Source organism: Nomascus leucogenys, chromosome 16 (genome assembly GCF_006542625.1).
Source record: "Nomascus leucogenys isolate Asia chromosome 16, Asia_NLE_v1, whole genome shotgun sequence".
NCBI lineage: Eukaryota > Metazoa > Chordata > Mammalia > Primates > Hylobatidae > Nomascus > Nomascus leucogenys.
In genome coordinates this window covers 56,256,979-56,279,087 of record NC_044396.1, presented here as the reverse complement: position 1 = coordinate 56,279,087, position 22,109 = coordinate 56,256,979, and the positions used below count along the sequence as shown (strand labels likewise).

Sequence of the window (22,109 nt, the reverse complement as noted above, 5' to 3'; positions counted from 1 at the left end):
ACAATAGCCAGAAGGTGAAGGAACCCAAGTGCCTACTGACAGATGAATGGATAAACAAAATGTGGCGTATGCATGTACATACACACAATGGAATATTATTCATTCATAAAAAAGAAGCAAATTCTGATGGGTAGAAATATCTAGAGCAGTCAAATTCACAAAGACAAAGTAAAATAGTGGTTACTAAGGGCTGGGAAGAGGAAAGAATGAAGAGTTATTGCTTAATGGATACATAGTTTAAGTTTTGCAACTGAAAAGAGTTGTGGAGATGGATTATGGTGATGGTTGCACAACATAATTAACATATTTAATAACACTTAACTGTACACTTAAAAATGGTTAACAGGTAAACTTTATGTCGTGTGTATTTTACCACAATTAAAAGTATTTTAAAAATATGTTTTTTAGAAGAAAAATATGTTTTATAGAAGAAAAATATGAAATCCAATTCAAATTTAAGAAATGCTAAATTAGTTTCCATGAACAATAAAACTGCCATCTTTCTTGGCTACATGCTGAGCCTAGATGCTATGTAAGTACCTTAACACAGTTTATGATATATTAACACCAGCTTTCACTTACAGAAAATGTTTTGTTTACCTCATCTACAATACTTGAGCCACTTGAAGTTAGTAAATAACATATAGTAGCATGATTCAATATTTTTAAATAATGAATGATAATATTATAAGGGCTAAAACATTGTTATAATTTTAAAGGCAAGAAATATGCCTAAATTTAGTGGTAAAGGCACATTGTTAGAATCCTACGTTAACATGCCGTATCCTATAGGGTTAGTTTGAGATTTGTGATGATGTGAAAAGATAATACTATTACTTAACATCTCTTTTATTCTTATTACTTAGTTGTTTCCACAGATATTATTGTATTTAATGTATGCTTGTGTATTAATAGGGCATACATCAAGTCACTTTCTGTATGCCTGCTCTGAATGCTGTCCAAAAAAATAAGCATTAGGAAGGATGGATCCAGGATTACAGTGAGTTGGCCAGCAATTGAGTTTCTCTATGTTTCCTTAGCAAACATCCACTTAGCGCTATTACATACTAGGTCAGTAGTTTTAAACCTCTAAAAATCTCACTTCTAGTTCTGTAAAAATTTATTTATAAATGATACACATATTCTACTACACTTTTACAATACATAAAATATATGTAGATATTTTAAAAGGTGATTAAAATTCAATAAATATTTGCAAATAGTTATTTTAAATAATAAAATAAGACTTATGCTCTCAGGAAACATATTTGAAGTAAAGTGCCTTATAATTTCTGAAAACAGTGGCTTAATGCTGTGTGGCAGTATTAGATTGTGGTTTGCTTATCAAACCTGTTTGCTCTTTTTCCTGGGCACTCTCTAAGGCTATATTTCCCAATGTCCCATTTTCCAGTATCAGCCTTCTGACTAAGCAGCCAATGGAATAGAAGCAGAAGTGATGTCACCATTTCCAATTCCTGTCCACAAAAACTTCCCAGGTAGTGGCTGAAGAGAGAGGGCTCTAAGGCCTTCTAAGAGGGAAAGCCCACAAGATGAAAAAAGTCTTGAGCCCTGGATGACTACAGAAAAGGCCACTGCCTACTGGAAATATCTACATTGGACTGATATTTGATGAATAAATGAACTTTTGTATTAAGTTTTCAGGGTTTGTATATATTACAGCAGGTAATGTATGTTAGGTAAATACAGTATTTTGAAGGTTGGCTTCCAAATTCAGTTTTCTCATATTTAGTTTTAATTATGTCACAGTTGAAAAAGAAACATCACAAAGACACATCATAGGCCATGTAAAGTATAAACCTAGGGTAAGGTTTCTTGTTAATAATAGTAGATGTAAATCCATATTTTATTCATCTTTTTGATAACTTAGAATTTTTTGGTAAACTTCTTGTCAGATCTTCAAGTGTCATATTGTCTTTATTGGGGGCTGATGAAGAGCTTAACTAGGAGTAAAAGTTGCAAACTTGGTATCATATTCAAACCACAGTTTCATCGCAAGAATCTTTTTAAGCCACTTTCCTATTTTTTCATTGTTAGTGCAGTTAAAACTAACACCCCCAAGGCTGGGCGCAGTGGCTCATGCTTGTAATCCCAGCACTTTGGGAGGCCGAGGCGGGCAGATCACGAGGTCAGGAGATGGAGAACATCCTGGCTAACACGGTGAAACCCTGTCTCTACTAAAAATACAAAAAATTAGCCGGGTATGGTGGCAGGCGCCTGTAGTCCCAGCTACTCGGGAGGCTGAGGCAGGAGAATGGCGTGAACCCGGGAGGCAGAGCTTACAGTGAGGTGAGATCACACCACTGCACCCCAGCCTGGGAGACAGAGCGAGACTCCGTCTCAAAAAACAAAACAAAAAAAAACAACAAAAAACAAAAAACAAACAAACAAAAAACCTAACACCCCCAGAAAGGCATGAGACCATCTGGCATTTAGATTGAGAATACTAGGTGAAGCCATATATTAAATATTTGTAAAGTTCAATTTCTTTTTTGTTTTTTAGATTAAAAAAATAAAAGTAAGTTCTACTATTTCTTTCCATTCCCCAGGGAGGTGAATCATGTAGCCTCATGGAATTCATGGCCCTTTCATTGAGGATCACCATGTGATACAATACTAGAAACTGAGAAGGATAAACTAAACAAGAAAAACAGTTTAGGCAAGAGATAGATGAATAAATGATTACAGTTGCTAACTGTTATAACAACAGTTACTTTAAAGTACTGTGTGAGCTTATAAATTATTACAAGATGAAAAGAGCATAGATGCCTCAGTGACCACAGGTTACAACCAATGATCTCCACTTAAGTTCTGGATCTCCTCACCTACCCAATTTTTCCCACAAGTAAGTCCCTCTTTTTAAAAAACAAAGCTCTTCTTTGATTCTCCCTCCCTCAAGTTACAGATCTATTTTAAAATTTCTATTTCTCATTTGTTTTAAAAAATCCCAGAAAGAATTGTTTTTAACTGTGCTGTCCAGTAATCACTAGTCACATGTGCCTATTTAAATTTAAAATAATTTAATAAAAAATGTAAAAGAATTAAAACTCCAGTTAACTTAGCTACCATAGCCACATTTCAAGTGTTCAATGGCCACATGTGACTAGTGCTACCATATTGTACAGGGCAGTGCAGATATAGGAGATTGCCATCACTGCCAAAAGTTCTATTTAACAATGCTATTCTAGACTGCAACAGAAAAATTAAAAGCAAAGTCTCCAGATCCGGATTGTCTGGATTCAAATTCCAACTTCTACCCATGACATTAGCTGGGTAAATTTGGGGAATTTATTTCCTGTCTCCCTACTTTTTTCCCCCATCTATCGAATGGAGATAATAACTCATTCCTCCTTCATAACTTTGTTGTGAGGTTTAAATGATTTACATGTAAATGCTTTGAACTGTGTCTAGCACATAATAAGTGCTTAAAAAGTGTTAGGTGTTCATATTTTTATTCTCACTGACTCTAACTCACCTCTTTGTTTTCTTTACATGCTCCCATCAGGCTTTGTCCACCACTGCAAGGTTTGTCAAGGTTTACCAAATTTCTCCATCTTGCCAAATCCAATGGTATATTATCAGTCTTCATCTTACTTGACCTGTCAGAGCCCCTGACACAGTTGATCACGTCCTGCTTCTTAAAATATTTTCTTCATTTGGTTTCTAAGATATCCTTTTTTTATTTTTCCTTTAATGGTTGCTTTCTCTTAAGCCTCTAATGAATTTTCTTCTTCTTCCTGACCTCTAAATGGTCGAATGTCTTAGGGCTCAATCTTTAGTTTTCTTCTTGATTCAAGTCACCATAAATAATCTTATCCAGTTCTATGGCTTCAAATGCTACCTACAGATTACTCTTAAATTACATCCTTAGCTTTGATCTACTGGGCTCTGAATTCATCTGTTCACTTAATCATGTAACAACTGCACTTAGATGTCTAATAGACATCTCAAAATCAAAATCATGTCTAAAACAGAACTCTTGATTCCCCCATGAGGCTGAACGCGCTACTGATGTCTTATATCTACCATGTGATTTTAATGTACTTTTCATACATTTAAAAATATTATCTTTATAGAAATGCTGTTAGGATAGCATGTGTCAATTCCATCAGTCAGACAGACATACTATGACTCAGATCTGCCGGGTAAGTTTTTAAAGAGTCCATATTTAATATATAACTCAGAGTAAGCAATAGAATTCAAGTCTCCTTATTCCCTCTATATGCACTCTACTAGGTTATGATGCCTATCAAGTCATACTCAATTCTTTAGAAACAGTGATTTAGAAGTTGAGTTTCCAATTAACAGGCAATGGAATATACAAATAGTGTGACAGAAGAGAGATATAACTTAGCCTTTATGTGTGTTGGTCAACAAAGCTTTATAAAAGGTTTCTCTTTTGCCAATTATTATTTACATATAATTACTGTGATATCATCCAGAATCATTTCACTATTCTTTAGGAAGACCCCGTTTTGCTGAGTTTCTACTCTTCAGAAGGGAGGTAAGTTGTCTTGTCTGATCTTGAAATCCATGGTGGTACAATAACATTTATTTTTACAATAGTAAATACCATCTCAAAAAATTGAAATCATTATGATAATCATTCATCACATGATGACTCTTTAACTTAATTACATATAAATCTTCACACAGAGACCAGGAAAATAAAGAGAATACTAAACAAGTCTTTGAAAATACAAACATATAGCTGAAAACACACAAAGAATTCCTTTGTTTCAGGCAAGTTACTCAATACATCTTATATATTTATGTCTGAAGAAAGAAGCTATTATAAGATCCAGCATTATAAAACTAGTTCATTATTGTAGATAATGACTTTTGATAATTTAATATCTAAGCTACTAGATCATATGCTCAAATACTGAAACTTGAAGATTTGTTTCAAATACTTTTGGAGCTTATGATTCCATTTTTTTCTTAAGAAAATAAAGCATAATTAAAACCTTATTTTGAACACATATACATATGCACACAAATACAAAACTTAGAAACCCACTGGAAGTTTGAAATCCAGTAATTGTAAAACAATCCCTGTTGGCTATGCTACAGTTAAACTTGGGCTTTAAAATGAGAGATAATCTGAATTCTATTGTCAGCAAGTCAAATCTTTTAGGTGAGTAGGTGTGAATAACTGCAAATTTTAAGAACGATTAAAAATGTACCCATTATAATGTCACTGAATAGTAATGAAGACAGTGACAAAGAGACTTTATCGTTTGCTATGTAATGTATAGGTAGGAACTTTATGATATAACAAGAAACAAGACTACATTTCTTAAATCTACCAACATCACAATGTTTTTGAGATAAAAACCTATAACTACTCATACATGAAAACCAAATAAGTGTTGTTACAGAATCTCAATGTATGGTCAATAGAGGTCTAATTTTGTAATACAAATACAATCAAAGAAAGATAGATGGGACAGTTATGCCAAACATGTAAAGACATGAAATTGATCATTGAGAAATACTGACCCTTCTGTTTTTGAATTAATCTACACTCTTAATTTCTGTGATACTACCCTCTCATAATTTTGGTCTTTTCTTTGTGATTGTTCCTTCTTCTTCTTCTTGGGCTCTTCCTCCCGTGCAATTCTAAAATGCTAATCTTCCACAGGGCATTGTCTTGGCCTACTGCTGTTTTATCTGTATCATTCTTCTTGGGCAATATCAGCCATGTTCATGAGTTTAAGTATTACCTAAACTTTATAACTGTCAGATTTATGTCCCTGGTTCTGACACAAGCTTCAAAAGTGTTTATTTAAATGTTCTAGACATTTCCACTTGGAAATTTTCACAGATATCACAAATTCAAAATTTCGTAAATCAAAGACTCATCCCTCTTCCTCTTTCCCCAACATCTCTTTTTTTTTTTTTTGAGTGGGGGGAGTTCAGAACAGAGTCTCGCTCTGTCACCCAGGCTGGAGGGCAGCAGCCAATCTCGGCTCACTGTAACCTCTGTCTCCCAGGTTGAAGCACTTCTCATGCCTCAGCCTCCAGTGTAGCTGGGACTACAGGCATGAGTCATCACGAAGGGCTAACTTTTGTATTTTTTGTAGAGATGGGGTTTTGCCATGTTGCCCAGGCTGGTCTCAAACTCCTGACCTCAAAGTGATCTGCCTGCCTTGGCCTCCCAAAGTGCTGGGATTACAGGTATCAGTCACCATGCCGCGACCACTCCTCTTATACTTCCAATATCCATTAATGGCACTACCATCCACTCAGTGATGCAAGTCAGAAATATGGGAGTCATCTTAGAATTTTCTCTCCTTCGCCTCCGCATATCCAATCAGTCACTTAATCAGGTAAATGACTACTAATTTTGCTCTTTAAAAATTCCCTGAATCTATGATCCCCTCTCCATCTTTATTACAACTGGCTTAGTTCAGGATCTTATCTTTTGTCTGAATTATCATACTTCTCTGTTAATTCATCCTTAAACGCCCTTTTCCAGGTGTGGACTTAAGTTTACCTCTTTATTGTAGCCCCACTAGAATATAAGCCCCAAGAGAAGAAGGATTTCTGTCTTCTGTTTTCTTTAGGATAGTCCCTGGCAAATGATAGGTACTCAAAAATTATTTGTTACATAAACAAATGGCAGCCTGAATGGCCTAAAAACTATACATAAAGTACATACAAATATGACCATATCAACCCCCTACTGAGAACCTTTTAAAACTTCGTATTATCTGTGATTATGATCTGAGATGCTCTATGACCTGGTCTCTATTTATCTACTAGCCTCATCTCTAGCTATTCAGTCCAATATTTTATGTTAAAATTATGTAACTGCTTATCATTCCTGCATGTATCATGGAACTATGCCTTGTTTCTTATGGTGTCTATCTAGAACACCTTTCTAATTGTCTTTTACCTAGTTAGCAGCCACTTGAGTCACTGAGATGATACCTCTGATTAGGTATCATCTCCAGGAATTCATTCCTGGAATTCCAGGTTGAGTCAAGTGGCCTTCCTCTGAGCATCCAGTGTACCTTCTGTGTAATTCTAGATTCACCACTGGTGTATGACCTTGAAGCAATCTGTTTGTATCTGTCCTCTATTAGACTGTAAGCAACTTGGGTTATAAATTATTTCCTATTCACCTTTTTTCTTCATGTGTCTGGCACATGGTAAGCGCTCAATACTTATAAGAACCCTGAGTGAATGGAATTATTTAGTTTCATATATTTTCTAACTTGTAGTCTTATTAACGTCCGTTTTAGGTTCCTAATTTAAAAAAAATTAGTAGACTTTACTTTTTAGAGAAGTTTTAGATTGACAGATGTTTGTAAGTTTTAAAGAAAAACATGCAATGAAGTTCTATTAGAGAAGTATAAAAAAACCTCAGTTTCAAAAGGCCAACATGTATCATATTAGCACAACATAGTTAATTAGTTATAAATATTAACAATTTTAAAAATCATTAAAATATGATATGTATGTCCACTGTCCATAAATTAAACTTCTATTTATATATTAAAATGCAAAATAGTATGTTACAACACCAAATAAAAAATCCTATGACAAAAATCACTTCAAATATCTTTAGTTACAATCAGAATATAAAAAATACCACTAAATAATTATTTCAATATAATATTGTTAAATAAGACTAAATTCGCAGAATCACAAGTATGGTTTGTAAAAATCAAGATTAGCCGGGTCCAGGAATTAATGTAACCTTAAATTCTTTTGTGCTGTAGATTTATATCTGACTTCTATGTACAAGAGTCCTAGTAGTCAAACATAAATTAGATTTAATCCAGCTGCCTATATTTATTTTGCTATAAAAGAAACACCATATTACATGCATTTGTTTGTTAAGAAGAAGATACGCTATTATTTCCAAGATACCAAGGATTTAATGTTTAATTATCTACACCCATTTGAAAAAAGACATTGCTTTGATTCACAAATTTCTTAATTGCTAACAGTGGCTTTTCTGAGTAGGAGTGTTGTATATAATTTATTTTTGCAGATGTGATTTAGCAACTGAATTTTAAAGTAGCAAAGCTTTGAATATCTTCACTGTCAGCAGAAAATTTCTCCATCCCTGCTGCTGGAGAATATTGCTGTTTGAAGTTTTAACAGGGAAATAAAAATTGCAGTGAGAAAATTGATAACTACTGGTAAATGTTGCTTACAAACTGAAAAGGAATTTGGGTTGTCAGCAAAACAAGAACTGTATTATTCACACAAAATATGAGAAGTCATCTTCACAGCATCTTGCTGGGAATGGAAATTAATTTAGCTGGTTCCAACTTGAGGAACCTAAAGAAAAGCAAATATCCCCCATTTCAGATTATCTTTACAAAGGATCAGCAGCTGGCAACTGGGTGTCACAGCGTAACTCCTCCCTGAGGAGGAAAGACATTATCTACATTTTAAGAACACTGGCCAAGGTTCACTTGGAAGCAGGCTCATTGATCACTGGAAAAAACGTTGATTTCAGAAAGGTTAACTAGTTTAAAATGCCCTTTCCCTCTGGAACATGTCATCATCCACATACTACTGCAATAAAATGAGTAAGAGAAAAGAAATATATCTTGTAATGACAACTCAAATATCAAGTTAAAAGTAACATTAAAATTCCTACCCGTTTGGCTGAGCTGAGAAGCACTGCGACTTTTCCGTGACAGACCAACGATAGCTACCATTTTGGCACCAATGCTAGAGCGCCGCTTTTTGCCACTGGTGCCCAAGGCGCCCACTGCAGTGTCAGACTGGCTGCCATCATTCTTCTCCAGTGAGCACATGTCTCCACTGATGCTGGTGCTTTTTGTCATGTTCTTCCCTGATATGCCCATTTGTCTGCTTTGCATTTTGGATGTAAAGACACTGTCAGCCGATGGATCATTAGAAGTGAGGAGAAGAGTAAAAAGGAAAAGACAGAAAATGCATTTTAGATAAAACATTTGGAGTATAATTAAATTATATCATCTATGGAATATATTTTTCGGATTTAAAAAATTTCAAATACCATGGTCTTGATTGTGCTTTGCTACTCTGGGCCAACCTTAGAGCAAATATGCAAAATCAGATTTATGATTTTATTTCTGCTGTCAAAGACAAAGTGCAAATTCGCATGATCACAGGAAAAAAAATTTGTGAAAAATCAGTGGGTTCATTTAAGACACTGTGCTGTCCTGCAGGACCTAAAAGTAGCCATACAACATAAGAGAGAAGTTTACAAAAACATTCTTCTCTACTTTACTGTTGCCTTCAAAAAGTAATTAGACAAGTGGGAAAATTTTACCAAAAAAAAAGAGGCCAATAATGTAGTATCCATTTCAAGAGTGGCCCTGTAAGTTTTCTCATAATAAGGTTTATCTAATAATGGTTAAATTTTCTAAAAAGGCTTGCTATTTTCATTAGCTTTGAATTAAAAAATACTTTATTTCACTTTACTGAATTTCATCATTACTGATACAAATCTATATTACAAAAATAAAGAAAGATTTCCTTCTTGCACTCTTTTGAAAGAAAGAAAAATTATTATCAGTTTTCCAGACAGTGCACCAGAAAGCAATCAATGAATCACTGTGGCATGTGAGCTGATTAATAATCTACTGCAAGACTAATACTGCAACTGGGAGTAATTAAAGAAATGACTTTGGATTTTTCCAGGACTTCTGGGGTATGGTGGAGGTAGATTAGAAAGTGAAGAATCTGGAAGCAGGCTACCCACCTAGCCCCCATAAACCTAGGAGGACTATGAGGGAAGCAGTCTGTTTTGCAGGAATGAAAATACTTATTTACACATCAATTTTTGACTCAGTATTAGAAAGTTTTATTTTGGTTCTGATAATGAATGTTTAATACATAAAGTAATAAAAAAGAATAAAAATCAAGAAACAGAAATATCTTTAAACATTATTTAAAGGATGAGAATTAGAAAACTAACCTATTGAGGTGAACTCTTATATCTAATTCAATATCTTGATCTTCCAGAAAAAAAAGAAAGTGTTTTCTGTCCTAGAGTAAAATCCGGTTAAAGGCTAGAACCACATATTACTTTTATTAACCTATGTAATATCTCCTCAAAGTATTTAAGAGGGAAAAGACCCAGTGTGAAATTAAAAAAATATATAGTGAAGTATACTATTATATCTCTCACATTTGTTTTAAGAAAAAAATGTGGCATACATAGTCAGAAACAGGACAAAGAGAGTTAGAGTGTGTGTGTGTGTGTGTGTGAGAGAGAGAGAGAGAGAGAAAGAGAAGGCACAGTGGGGTGGGGAGAAAAGAGAAGAGAAAAGAGATGAGAATATGTTTCTGTAATATCCTGAACTAATTTTCAAGTTTGTTTTATTTTGATAGAAAGTAAAAAGAAAAGGCTTGTTATAGTTTAAAAGAGCCAAAGTTTAACAGAAACTAAGGCTTTTTATATAGCCTATGTTCCATAGTCAGAATAACCTAGTGTTTCTGTTATATAGCAATTTTTGGGTGGGCACAGTAGCTCACGCCTGTAATCCTAGCACTTAGGGAGGCTGAGGCAAGACAACTGCTTAAGCCCAGGAGTTTGATACCAGCCTGGGCAACATGTGAGACCCCATCTTTACAAAAGAGTAAAAAATTAGCCAGGCATGGTGGCACATGCCTGTAGTCCCAGCTACTTCAGAGGCACAGGTGGATCACCTGAGCCCGAGAGGTTGAGACTGCAGTGAGCCAACACGGTGCCACTGCACTCCAGCCTTGATGACAGAGTTAGATCCTGTCTCAGAAGAAAGAAAAAGAAATTTTCATTCAAAACATACACTCTTCTAAAGAACCACCTAATCTACTAATTACGAAGGATGTCAAAGATACACTCACAAAATTGTATCTTGTGATTTTTGCATTTGAATTTTTATGTTTGAATATCAAGGCCATAAAGAACTTGACCCAAATCAAATAAGATACTACAATAAAATACTAACTGGAACTGATACATCATTTTGTAGATAAATAATATTTTAATGAGAACTTTGTTTGAAACAAGTGCACTTCTCTTCAACCTAACAACTTTATTAAAGCATTATTTACAAAAGGACTTATTTATTTTTATTCATTTGTTTTTTAGAGATGGTGTTTTGCTCTGTCACCCAGGCTAGGGTGCAGTGGTAAAATCATAGCTCTTCGTAACCGCAAACCCCTGGGCTCAGGTGATTTTGATTTTCCTGCTTTAGCTTCCTAAGTAGCTAGAACTACAGTGCATGCCAGCAGACCTGGCTTTTTTTTTTTTTTTTTTTTTTTTGGGAGGGGAGACAGATTCTCACTGTGTTGCCTGGGCTGGTCTCAACTCCTGGACTCAAGTGATCTTCTCTCCTGGCCCTCTCAAAATCCTGGGATTACAGGCGTGAGCCACCAAGCCTGGCCCAAAAGGGGTTATTAAAAGTTTTATAAGATGGATGCTCTTTTTATTTCCTTGAAACTTAGAGACCACCAGGGATGAGTTTATGAATAGTAGCACTAGAGTGGTGTGTTTTGATGAGAGAAAGATTGCAGCTAGGATTCCTTTTCTTTCTTCACTGGACATCATCTAAAACGATAAGCAAAAAATGCTGTAAGCAAATAAGCTACCATTTTTTTTTTTTTTTTTTTTTTTGAGATGGAGTTTCGCTCTTGTTGCCCAGGCTGGAGTGCAATGGCGCGATCTAGCTCACCGCAATCTCCACCTCCCGGGTTCAAGCGATTCTCCTGTCGCAGCCTCACAGGTAGCTGGGATTGCAGGCATGCACCACCATTTCCGGCTTATTTATTTATTTATTTATTTGTATTTTTAGTAGAGATGGGGTTTCTCCATGTTGGTCGGGCTGGTCTTGAACTCCTGACCTCAGGTGATCCTCCCGCCTTGGTCTCCCAAAGTGCTGGGATTACAGGCGTGAGCCACCGCGCCCGGCCACAAGCTACCAAAATTTTTTAAGTTTTGGGACTCTTGATTTTTGAAAAAGTGTTTAAAGTTTTGGGACTCTTGATTTATGAAATACTTTGGAGTAAAGAATTTGTAATTATGGGCAATATTTTAAAATGCTCAATGTGGTTAGGAAAAGATGTATTACATTAGCAATTTTTTTAAAAGAGAAATTTTATAAGGGTTTGGAAATACAGTATATTTCAACACTTCTAGTGGGATTTCAGTGATAGATTTCTAAAGAGCAACTTGGCAATATATGTCAAAAGCTTTAAAAAAAAAAAAAAAGCCTACCCTTTAACCTAGCAATTCAACTTTAGAATTTATCATAAGGGAAAACTTAGCAATGTGTACAGATTTAGCTATAATGATATTTATTGCACAATTGATTATAATAGCAAAAACAAAACAAAACAAGTGGAAAAACCTACAAATGTCCAACAACAGTGAGTGTTTAAATAAATTATGTTCATCAATAAAAGACAATGTACTTTTGAAAATGCTGTTATACATAAATGTTTATGGACATAAAAAGATATTCTTGATGGTGGAGGATGGGGAGGGAGAAGCAGATATCTGTAACTTAGCTTTGGACGACATATGTATCAAATATGGATTTACCCTACTACTAGGGGACACATGCAAATTCAAATCCCAGAGTTTTTCCAGTGACAGAAATCCAAAAATAGTTTTATAAAAAAAAGAAGTAATATTTTGTGCTAAACTAAGTAACTTGAGAAGCCTAGATTCATGAGATGATGTACCAGTCATCTGCACAAAAGAAGAATGAAGAGATATGAAGAAAAATAAAATTATGTGTTCAGAAAAATTTTATTTTTAGGGGAAAAATATAAATGTACGTAGCCAAAAATATGAAAGGATATACTGTGACCAGTCAGCTAAAAGTCATTTTAATTTTTTCTGGTTGATAGCTATGTTTTAAAAAAAGTTTGTCTTTTTCTATTTTGTTTTTTCCAGAATAAACATAAAAAGTGTTGGTAACTAAAAAAAATTAAAACAGACAAATGAAAGAGCAATCAAGGTCCAACATTGCTTCTTCTTTTATGTAAGTCAAATTACTCAACCCACATTAGTTCATGTCATGGGTTAAAGGTACAATATGGATTTCTAGCTAATCCTAACAGATTACTACACAATAAATTGAGTGTTGATATAGGGTGTTCAGTTCTAGAAAAGGACACTGTTTTTACATTTCTAAATATTGTTTTGTGCATATTTCTAATTTTTGGCTTTAGAAAAACAATAAAAACTGTATATATTTAGTGTTATCAAAGTTAAATATATAAAACTGCCAATATGGAGATTGATTTATGGCAAAATTATAGTTGTTGAAAAGTTGTATCCTGAATGGTTACAGAAAAAGGCAAATCTAGTATTGTCAATCATTAGGAGAAAGGTAACAAGTAACTACAAAGAAAGTGAAACACAAGTATTCCCCAAATACATAAATAGCATATTAGGGATTATTGGAAGATGTGATTAAATTAAATGAAGTTTATATGCTATAGGGCCAAAGTTTTCATTTATAGGTTTGAATGAATAGAGGTAAGTGGTTCGGCTTAAAGATAATAAATAGCAAAGATGAGACAAAGGCAAATTCTGAGTCTTAAGAATGTATAGTCATGCCAAAACAAATATTTCATCACATTAGAGCTGAGAAGGTAGTCTGGAAATAATTTACCAAGGAATGAAAGACTGGGGTGATTCTATGGAGGCCTAACAGCCAATACAATGGAGAATTAGGACTGTGGAACGGGGACAGAAAAGACATTGAAGGATAGAAAGTAGACAGAGATAGTTCCAAGAGTGAAACTATTTATAACGTCTTTGGCAAGAAAGTGGTGATAGGGCTTGTAGTGTTCAAGAGTTTGAAGACAATAGCATTCCTGGTAGATTAGAAACAAACCCAGTAGGACTGGTCAAGCTCCTAAACATGGTATCTTGAAAGGCTTACTTCCTTTTTCTTCCCACTGTTGTGCTTCCTGAGCCAGGTGCCACAAGTTAACTGAATACCTGTTACTACTATAACTCATACTTCATCGCACCAGTTGGCAGTCATTGGATAAATGTCTGGATTTTAAAGTGCCATTTCTTGCATGTTCTTTGCAGGAAAAAAAAACAGCAACAAAAAAATCTGGCTTCTGTCTAAAGTTCTCCTTTTATATAAAAACTTCTCTATATTAAATACTATTCCTTTCCTAAAATGTGGTAGCTGAAGTTATTATTATCCTAATTTACTACATAATAAACTTTATTTCACTTAAACTCAGATTACCATCTATGAGTTTAGGCTAGTAAAGTAGTAATCATTTATTCAACAAAGATTTACTGAACACCTATTATGACAAATATGCGGATACAAAAATGATATGACATAGTCTCTGATTAATTTGCTGGCAAATATCAGCATGTAAAACGCAAATATGGCTGCATAACAACTTGGTTTTGGTTTACAACTGAAATTCCAATGGTCAACTCTAATGTCAAGAAACTCTAATTGAGTTAAATGAAAATCTCTCTTTGAAGAGTATGTAAAAACTGAGTTTTTCATACTAATTCTTTGACTTCTGGAGATGACAGAAATTTAAAGTTTAGTATTTTTAACATTATTGCAAGTACTGTATAAAAATACATTATGTTAATATGCTTGAATGTATTAGTATAGTATCCAAATGTATTAGAGGGTGTGTGTGTGTGTGTGTGTGTGTCTATGCCACAAAATGTCCAGGGTTAGGGAGAAACATTTGGCTAATTAACAAAGTATATTTACTCAAAAACATCTGTCTTGATTCTACCCATTAGTAATTAATCTATGTTTAAGGTTCTTAAGTCTTAGGTCTCATGGCAGGAAGCAGTATTTCAGTGGTCACAAGGTAGGTCACTGCTTACTTGGGATAATTTAAGGGCATCCAGGAGGCCTGTAATTTCCAAAATTCCTTTCCCAAGAGCTTGTTAATGCCAAAAATTCCAATATATTAAAGATTTCTTTTTTTAAAAAAATGATTTGTTTCTTAAAGTTTGCTCCCTTTTAACATGTCACATTCCTGGGATTTGGACATTCTTATTTGAAAGATATTTACTTTGGTCCAGGTGCAGTGGCTCATGTCTGTAATCCCAGCACTTTCGGAGGCCAAGGTGGGTGGATCACCTGGGGTCAGAAGTTTGAAACCAGCCTGGCCAACATGGCAAAACCCCGTCTCTACTAAAAATAACAAAAATTAGCTGGGTGTGGTGGCGGGCACCTGTAATTCCAGCTATTCAGGAGGCTGAGGGGGGAGAATCGCTTGAACCCGGGAGGCGGAGGTTGCGGTTGAGCCGAGATCACGCCATTGCACTCCAGCCTGGGCACAAGAGCAAAACTGTGTCACAAAAAAAAAAAAAAAGGAAGATATTTACTTTGAAATAAATAAAAATAAATTAAATTGAAAGTAGTAGGCTATGTAGCAGGCACTATTCTCAAAATAAAGAGGTATAGCATAGAAAAGGACAGAATGCTCCTGTTTCATGGAGCTTTCATTCATACTGTCATAGTGAAAGACAGTAAACATATAATTGATAATTTTAGATAGTGATATGTGAACTGAAGAAAATAAGATGGAATAAAATAACAAGGGACTGAAAAGTTTGGGGACATGAAGTAAGATTGTCAAGGAAGGCCTCTCTGAAGAGGAGACAATTTAGCTGAGCCCTGAATGATGAACCCAGTCAGATAAAAGAAGCGTGTTCTGAGCTTAGAGAGGAGCAAGTGCAAATATCCTGAGGCAGGAATGAGAATGTTTGTTAGAGGAAATTTACAAAACTAAATATAAATGGAATGAAGTGAAGGTGAGCATTGTAGATAGGATAAGGCCTTCATGTGTGGGGAGAAATGCACGGCCTGCATGACTTACTCGTATTTAACTGCCTATTCAGATATTACATCAGAGCTGTCCTAAGACTGTGAGAACATAGATTGCACAGGTTCTTGTATCAGGAGACTTGGGATTCAGCTCAGTGTTATGTCTCCAAATATAACATCAAAGGGCATTTTGGAGAGATCATGGCTATCTTCCTTAAAAGTGATAAATTTAGGAAGGTTAAATCTTTAAGGAAACTAGGAATATTCCTTTATTAACTGAACATAAAAAGTTTATTTAAACTCTTAAGTCTGTCTATATATTGAACCTTTACTATCTCTTGAATTTATAAATTCTCTACCAAATTATTGAAGAATAGACCTCTCCCTCCACCATGAGTTTGAAGGAAGTTACTTTAAAGAAAAATTTAAAATGTATTACTTTATAGATCATAAGTATATGTTTCTCTGTTTATCACACCATGCTCATGGTTCCTAATCATTTATCTATCATCAAATGATATTTTTTCAATATCTTTTTTTATGCTAGTTATATGTCCCTGTACTGTCTCTAGCTATGTTTTATCTTCCTTAAAAACAATTAAGCACAAAAACTACATTTAAAATGTGCATGTTTCAAAAATAGGTGTCACTTGCTTTCTCTGTTGATTTAAGATAAAAATGTGTACAAAAATTATGATTTTAAAATGTCTTCATTATAACATGTATCTTACAAAAACTGTATCTCTTCTCTGATGATTTCAGCTACTTTATTTTTAATCATCCTCAGAGAAATGACCTGGTTTCCATTTTGTTTCTTTTTCCCCTTGAATTTTTAGTTCAAACATTTCTGTACTCAGCTAATTTAAACCATAGTAAACATCTTGCCACAAATTGATTGATTCCTTTAGCAAACATCTACCTTGCATCTACTTGGTGTTAGGTCCCAAGGCAGCAAGTGGGGGCTGAAATAGTACCTGCCCTCCATGCTCTGGCATACGGGGGGCTGAAATTGACAAAAAGGAAGAAAACATTTTTTTCTTCACATAAAGAGGGAATTTTCTCTAATTGTTCTGTTCAAAGCAAGTATCCATTTCTAATTATCTACCTAGAGGTACCACTTTTTCTAATTTGTGCAAAGCCTCCATTTAGGCAAATGGTAGCTTTGGCCCTGTGGTCAATAAGAACAATAAATAAGACATGGGACATAGTTACTACCTAAGGGACATGTGCTTTAGGGGTACAAATATGAGTGAAAATGCTTATACAAATTAGCAAAAGAAAAGTTATAAGTACAGAGAAAAGGGACATAAACCCAGTGTTATGAAATTTCACTGGAGGGAAGGATACTATTGAGAATCAGAGATGAGAAAAGCTTTATAAACTTGGGTCTTGAACGGTGGGTAAAAATTATGACATGTAGAGAGAGAAAAATATTCAAGAGAATATTATAAATAATACAGTGGTTAGAATGCACATATCATGGTTTTAAGATGCAAAAATCTTCAATAATAGCAAACTGAATTCAACAATACATTAAAAAGAACTTTCATCGTGACCAAGTGGGATTGATCCCAGCTATGCAAAGATGGTTCAACATATGTAAATCAATCAATGTGATACATTGTATCAACAGAATGAAGGACAAAAACCATATGATAATTTCAATTGATGCTGAAAAAGCATTTGATAAAATTAAATATCCCTTCAGGATGGAAACCTTCAAAAAACTGGGTATAGAATGAACATACCTAAACTCAGTAAAAGCCATACAAAATAGACCCACAGCTAGTATCACACTGAATGGGGAAAAGCTGAAAGCCCTTCCTGCAAGATCTGAAACATGGCAAGGATGCCCATTTTCACCACTATTATTCAACATCATACTGGAAGTCCTAGCTAGATCAATCAGACAAGAGAAATAAACAAAGGGCATCCAAATTGGAAAGAAAGAAGTCAAATTATCTTTGTTTGCAGATGATAGGATTTTATATTTGGAAAAACCTAAAGACTCCACCAAAAAAACTATTAGAATTGATAAATTCAGGAAAGTTGCAGGACGTAAAATTGACATACAAAAATCAGTAGCATTTCCATATGGCAACAGTAAACAATCTGAAAAAGAAATCAAGAAAGTAATCTCATGTATAATAGCTACAAATAAAATAAAATGCCTAGGATAAACTTAACCAAAGAAGTGAAAGATCTCAATAATAAAACTACAAAACACTGACAGGAGAAATTGAAGAGGACACAAAAAATGGAAAGATATTCCATGTTCATGGAATCAATATTGTTAAAATGTCCATACTACCCAAAGCAATCTACAGATTCAATGTAATCTGTATCACAATACCAATATTCTTCACAGAAATAGAAATAATAATCCTAAAATTTATGTGGAGACACGAAAGACCCAGAATAGCTAAAGCTATCCTAAGCAAAAAGAACAAAACTGGAGGAATCACATTATCTGACTTCAAATTATACTACAGAGCTATATTAACCAAAACAGCATGATCCTGGAATAAAAACAGACATATAGACCAATGGAACACAATAGAGATCCCAGAAACAAATCCAGACACCTCCACTGAAGTCATTTTTGACAAAGGTGTCAAGAACATACATTGAGGTTAGAACAGTCTCTTCAGTAAATGGTGCTGGAAAACAAGACATCCATATGCAGAAAAATAAAACTAGATCCCTATCTCTTGCCATATACAAAAATCAAATCAAAATTGATTAAATATTTAAATTTAAGACCTCAAATTATGAAACTACTAAAAGAAAACATTGGGGAAAGTCTCCAGGACACTGGTCTGGGCAAAGATTGTCGAGTGATACCTCACAAGCTCAGGCAACCAAAGCAAAAATGGACAAATGGGATCACATCAGGTTAAAAAGCTTCTGCCACAGCAAAGGAGACGACAAAGTGAAAAGACAACCCACAGAATCGGAGAAAATATTTGCAAACTCCCCGTCTGACAAGGGATTAATAACCAGAATATATAAGGAGCTCAGTCAACAGGAAAAAATGTAATAATCCAATTTTTAAATGGGCAAAAGATCTAAATAGAAATTTATCAAAAGAAGACATAGAAATGGCAAACAGGTATATGAAAAGGCATTCAACATCACTGATCATCAGAGAAATGCAAATCAAAACTACAATGAAATATCATTTCACCCCAGTTAAAATGGATTTTATCGAAAAAAGAGGTGATGAATGCTGGCGAGAATGTGCAAAAAAGGGAACCCTCTTACACTGCTGGTGGGAATGTAAATTAGTACAACTACTATGAAGACAAGTTTGGAGGTTCCTCAAGAAACTAAAAACAGAACTACTATATTATCCAGAAATCCTATCGTGAGATATACACCCAAATTGAAGAGATATCTGCATTCTCATGGTTATTGCAGCACTGTTCATGATAGCCAAGATTTGGAAGCAACCTAAGTATTCATCAACAGATGAATGGATAAAGAAAATGTGGTACATACATACAATGGAGTACTATTCAGCCATATGAAAGAATGAGATCCTATCATTTACAACAACATGGATGGAACTGAAGGACATTATGTTAAGTGAAATAAGCCAGCCACAGAAAGACAAACATTGCATGTTTTCACTTATTTGCGGGAGCTAAAATTAAAACAACTACACCCATGGATCTAGATTACAGAATGATGGTTATCAGAGGCTGAGAAGGGTAGTGGCAGTGGCAGGTAGGGAGAATAGGGATGATTAATGGGCACAAAAATATGATCAGATAGAATGAACAATATCTAGTATTTGAAAGCACAACGGGGTGACTATAGTTAACAATTTATTATACATTTAAAAATAACTAAAAGAGTATAATTGGATTGTTTGTAAGAAATGGTGAATCATTTTTTTCTAACACGTAGAATTTCTAACATAAATGTGAAGCATTGTTACATCTGTGATCTCATTAAACAAACCTACAAATGAACAAATAAACAAGGCAATCTATTCAGTGAGGATGTCAAGAATAAAGCTATGCTTCTCTTCTAAGTATCTTCTATTGATTATATACCTTTCTGCTATTTATCATATGCCATCTATTTATTATATACATGATTGTAAGCTAAATGAGACAAAGACTTTTCCTCTTTTGTTCATTGGTAAATTGTAGGTTTTAAAATAATGTTTGCCACATGGTAAGTGTTCAGCAAATAAATGTTGAATAAATGAGTTAATCTTTAAAACAAATGTAACTCTCTCAAGGTTGTGATGAGGTAATCCTCATGAATTAACGAAGCAACCTCAATGAAGTAACATATATATAGCAATTAGCACAATGTCTAGAATATGGTTAAGATATGTTGACTCTAATTATTATGTATATTTACAATTACATGGAGGCATTAAGGCTTTACTAAAAATATAAACAAACTTATTAGATTTATTTGAAGAAGCAGCTATTTTATATAAACAGAGATGGTCTGTGGCCTTGAAGAAACAGTCCCTCAGATTTCCTACAGCCAAATAACCCCCATACCTTTGGTAATTTCAAATTTGAAAAATATGTAATTCAATAAAAACCATTCATAAAATAATCCTGGAATGCAGATGACTGATAATAATGCATATACAAGTAAATTTAATTTCATAGACTAATTTGTTAATTTTCAGATTATTTATTGTTAATATATGAGTACAACTGAATTTTTTTAAACTTTTAAATCCAGGGGTACAAGTGCAGGTTTGTTACATAGGTAAACTTGTGTTATAGGGGTTTGTTGCACAGATTATCTCATTACCCAGGTATTAAGCTTAGTACCCATTAGTTATTTTTCCTGTTTTTCTCCCTCCTCCCACCCTCCACCCTCCAAAAGGCTCCAGTGTGTCTTGTTCCCCTCTCTGTGTCCATGTGTTCTCATCATTTAGCTCCCACTTATAAATGAGAACATGTGGTATTTAAATTTCTGTTCCTGTGTTAGTTTGCTAAGGATAATGGCCTCCAGCTCTATCCATGTCCCTGCAAAGGACATGATGGAATTCATTTTTATGGCTGCATAGCATTCCATGGTGTATATGTACCACATTTTCTTTATCCAGTCTATCATTGATGGGCATTTAGGTTGATTCTATGAAGAGACTAATTTATTATCTACAAAATGTCAAATATTATGGTTGGCACTAAATAGAAAGTTATACACTTTTGGCATAAATGAAATGCTACACACAATCCACGTGAATAAATTTACTCTTCATTTTTGTTGGTAAATAATTATTAAAATTGGAAATTCCCTTTATTCCTTAGATTATCCCTAGAAAACATTCCAAAACTCCAAAATGTAGACTTTCCCATACACTCCTTTTTGTCTGTTAAGGATGACAATTTGAGTGTTGTATTATTGCTTTTAGCTAAATGGTTAATTAAAATTGGATAAAAATGCTCAGTGAGAGTAGAGACATAAGATAGACAATAAATGGGTCATCAAAAAAGTCACCACTGTAACCTGAACACATTTATGGCAAAAGTGTTGAATGAAGTACATGGATGATTTGTATATTGAGTAGGCAGAGTAATTCTCTACTGGTAAGCCAACTGAATTTAATTAGAAAACTCACATTCAAGACATAGCTACACTAATCAAGTTGTAACTGAATAATCAGTCTTTGTGCCTCAGTTTCCATACTGTATAAAATGGGGACAACATTATCCAGAAGGTTACCCCAACAGTATCCAGAAGGTTGCTACAAGGCTTTCTGTCTCCTTTCCTTCCAGCTCAATTAGTTATCTTTACTCTTCAACATTTTGAGAACATTGAGCCCTCCACTTTTTCTCCAAGTATCAGCCCCTTCCTCTTCATTTATACTTAACCAACTTAGATTCCACAGCCCATCATTTCAATCACTCTTTTGCAAATATCTTAAACTTTTGAGTATCCCTCCTCATAAGACATCCAACTGGCTGAACTGCGTGATAAATCCTACCGCATGCTGCTTCTCTGTGTACATCTCAACATTTCAGCATTCTTTTTTTTTTTTGAGGTTGGGAGACAGGGTCTCACTCTGGCACCCAGGCTGGAGTGCACTGGCGTGATCACAACTCATTGTAACCTTGACCTCTTGGGCTCAAGTGATCCTCCCACCTCAGCCTCCCAGGTAGCTGGGACTACAGACATGCGCCACCACACCTGACTAATTTTTTCTATTTTTCCTTTTTGCAGAGATCAAGTTTGGCCAAGTTCCCTAGGCTGGTCTTAACTACTTCTGGGCTTGAGCCATCTGCGGGCCTTGGCCTCCCAAAGTGCTGGGATTACAGGCACAAACCACCA

General features: G+C 34.7%; 1 protein-coding gene across 50 annotated transcripts in view; it reads right to left on the bottom strand.

Moving 5' to 3' along the window:
- The window catches only part of RIMS2 (regulating synaptic membrane exocytosis 2), a 776,667-nt gene that overhangs the window by 104,426 nt on the left and 650,132 nt on the right, over positions 1-22,109 (bottom strand). For 32 of the 50 annotated variants that reach the window (XM_030795305.1, XM_030795309.1, XM_030795311.1 and 29 more), the window contains one exon: positions 8,642-8,883. The exons of the other annotated variants lie outside the window; for them this stretch is intronic. In XM_030795305.1, the coding sequence (XP_030651165.1) occupies positions 8,642-8,883 (242 nt within the window). The remainder of the gene's footprint in view (positions 1-8,641; positions 8,884-22,109) is intronic. 50 annotated transcript variants of the gene reach the window in all.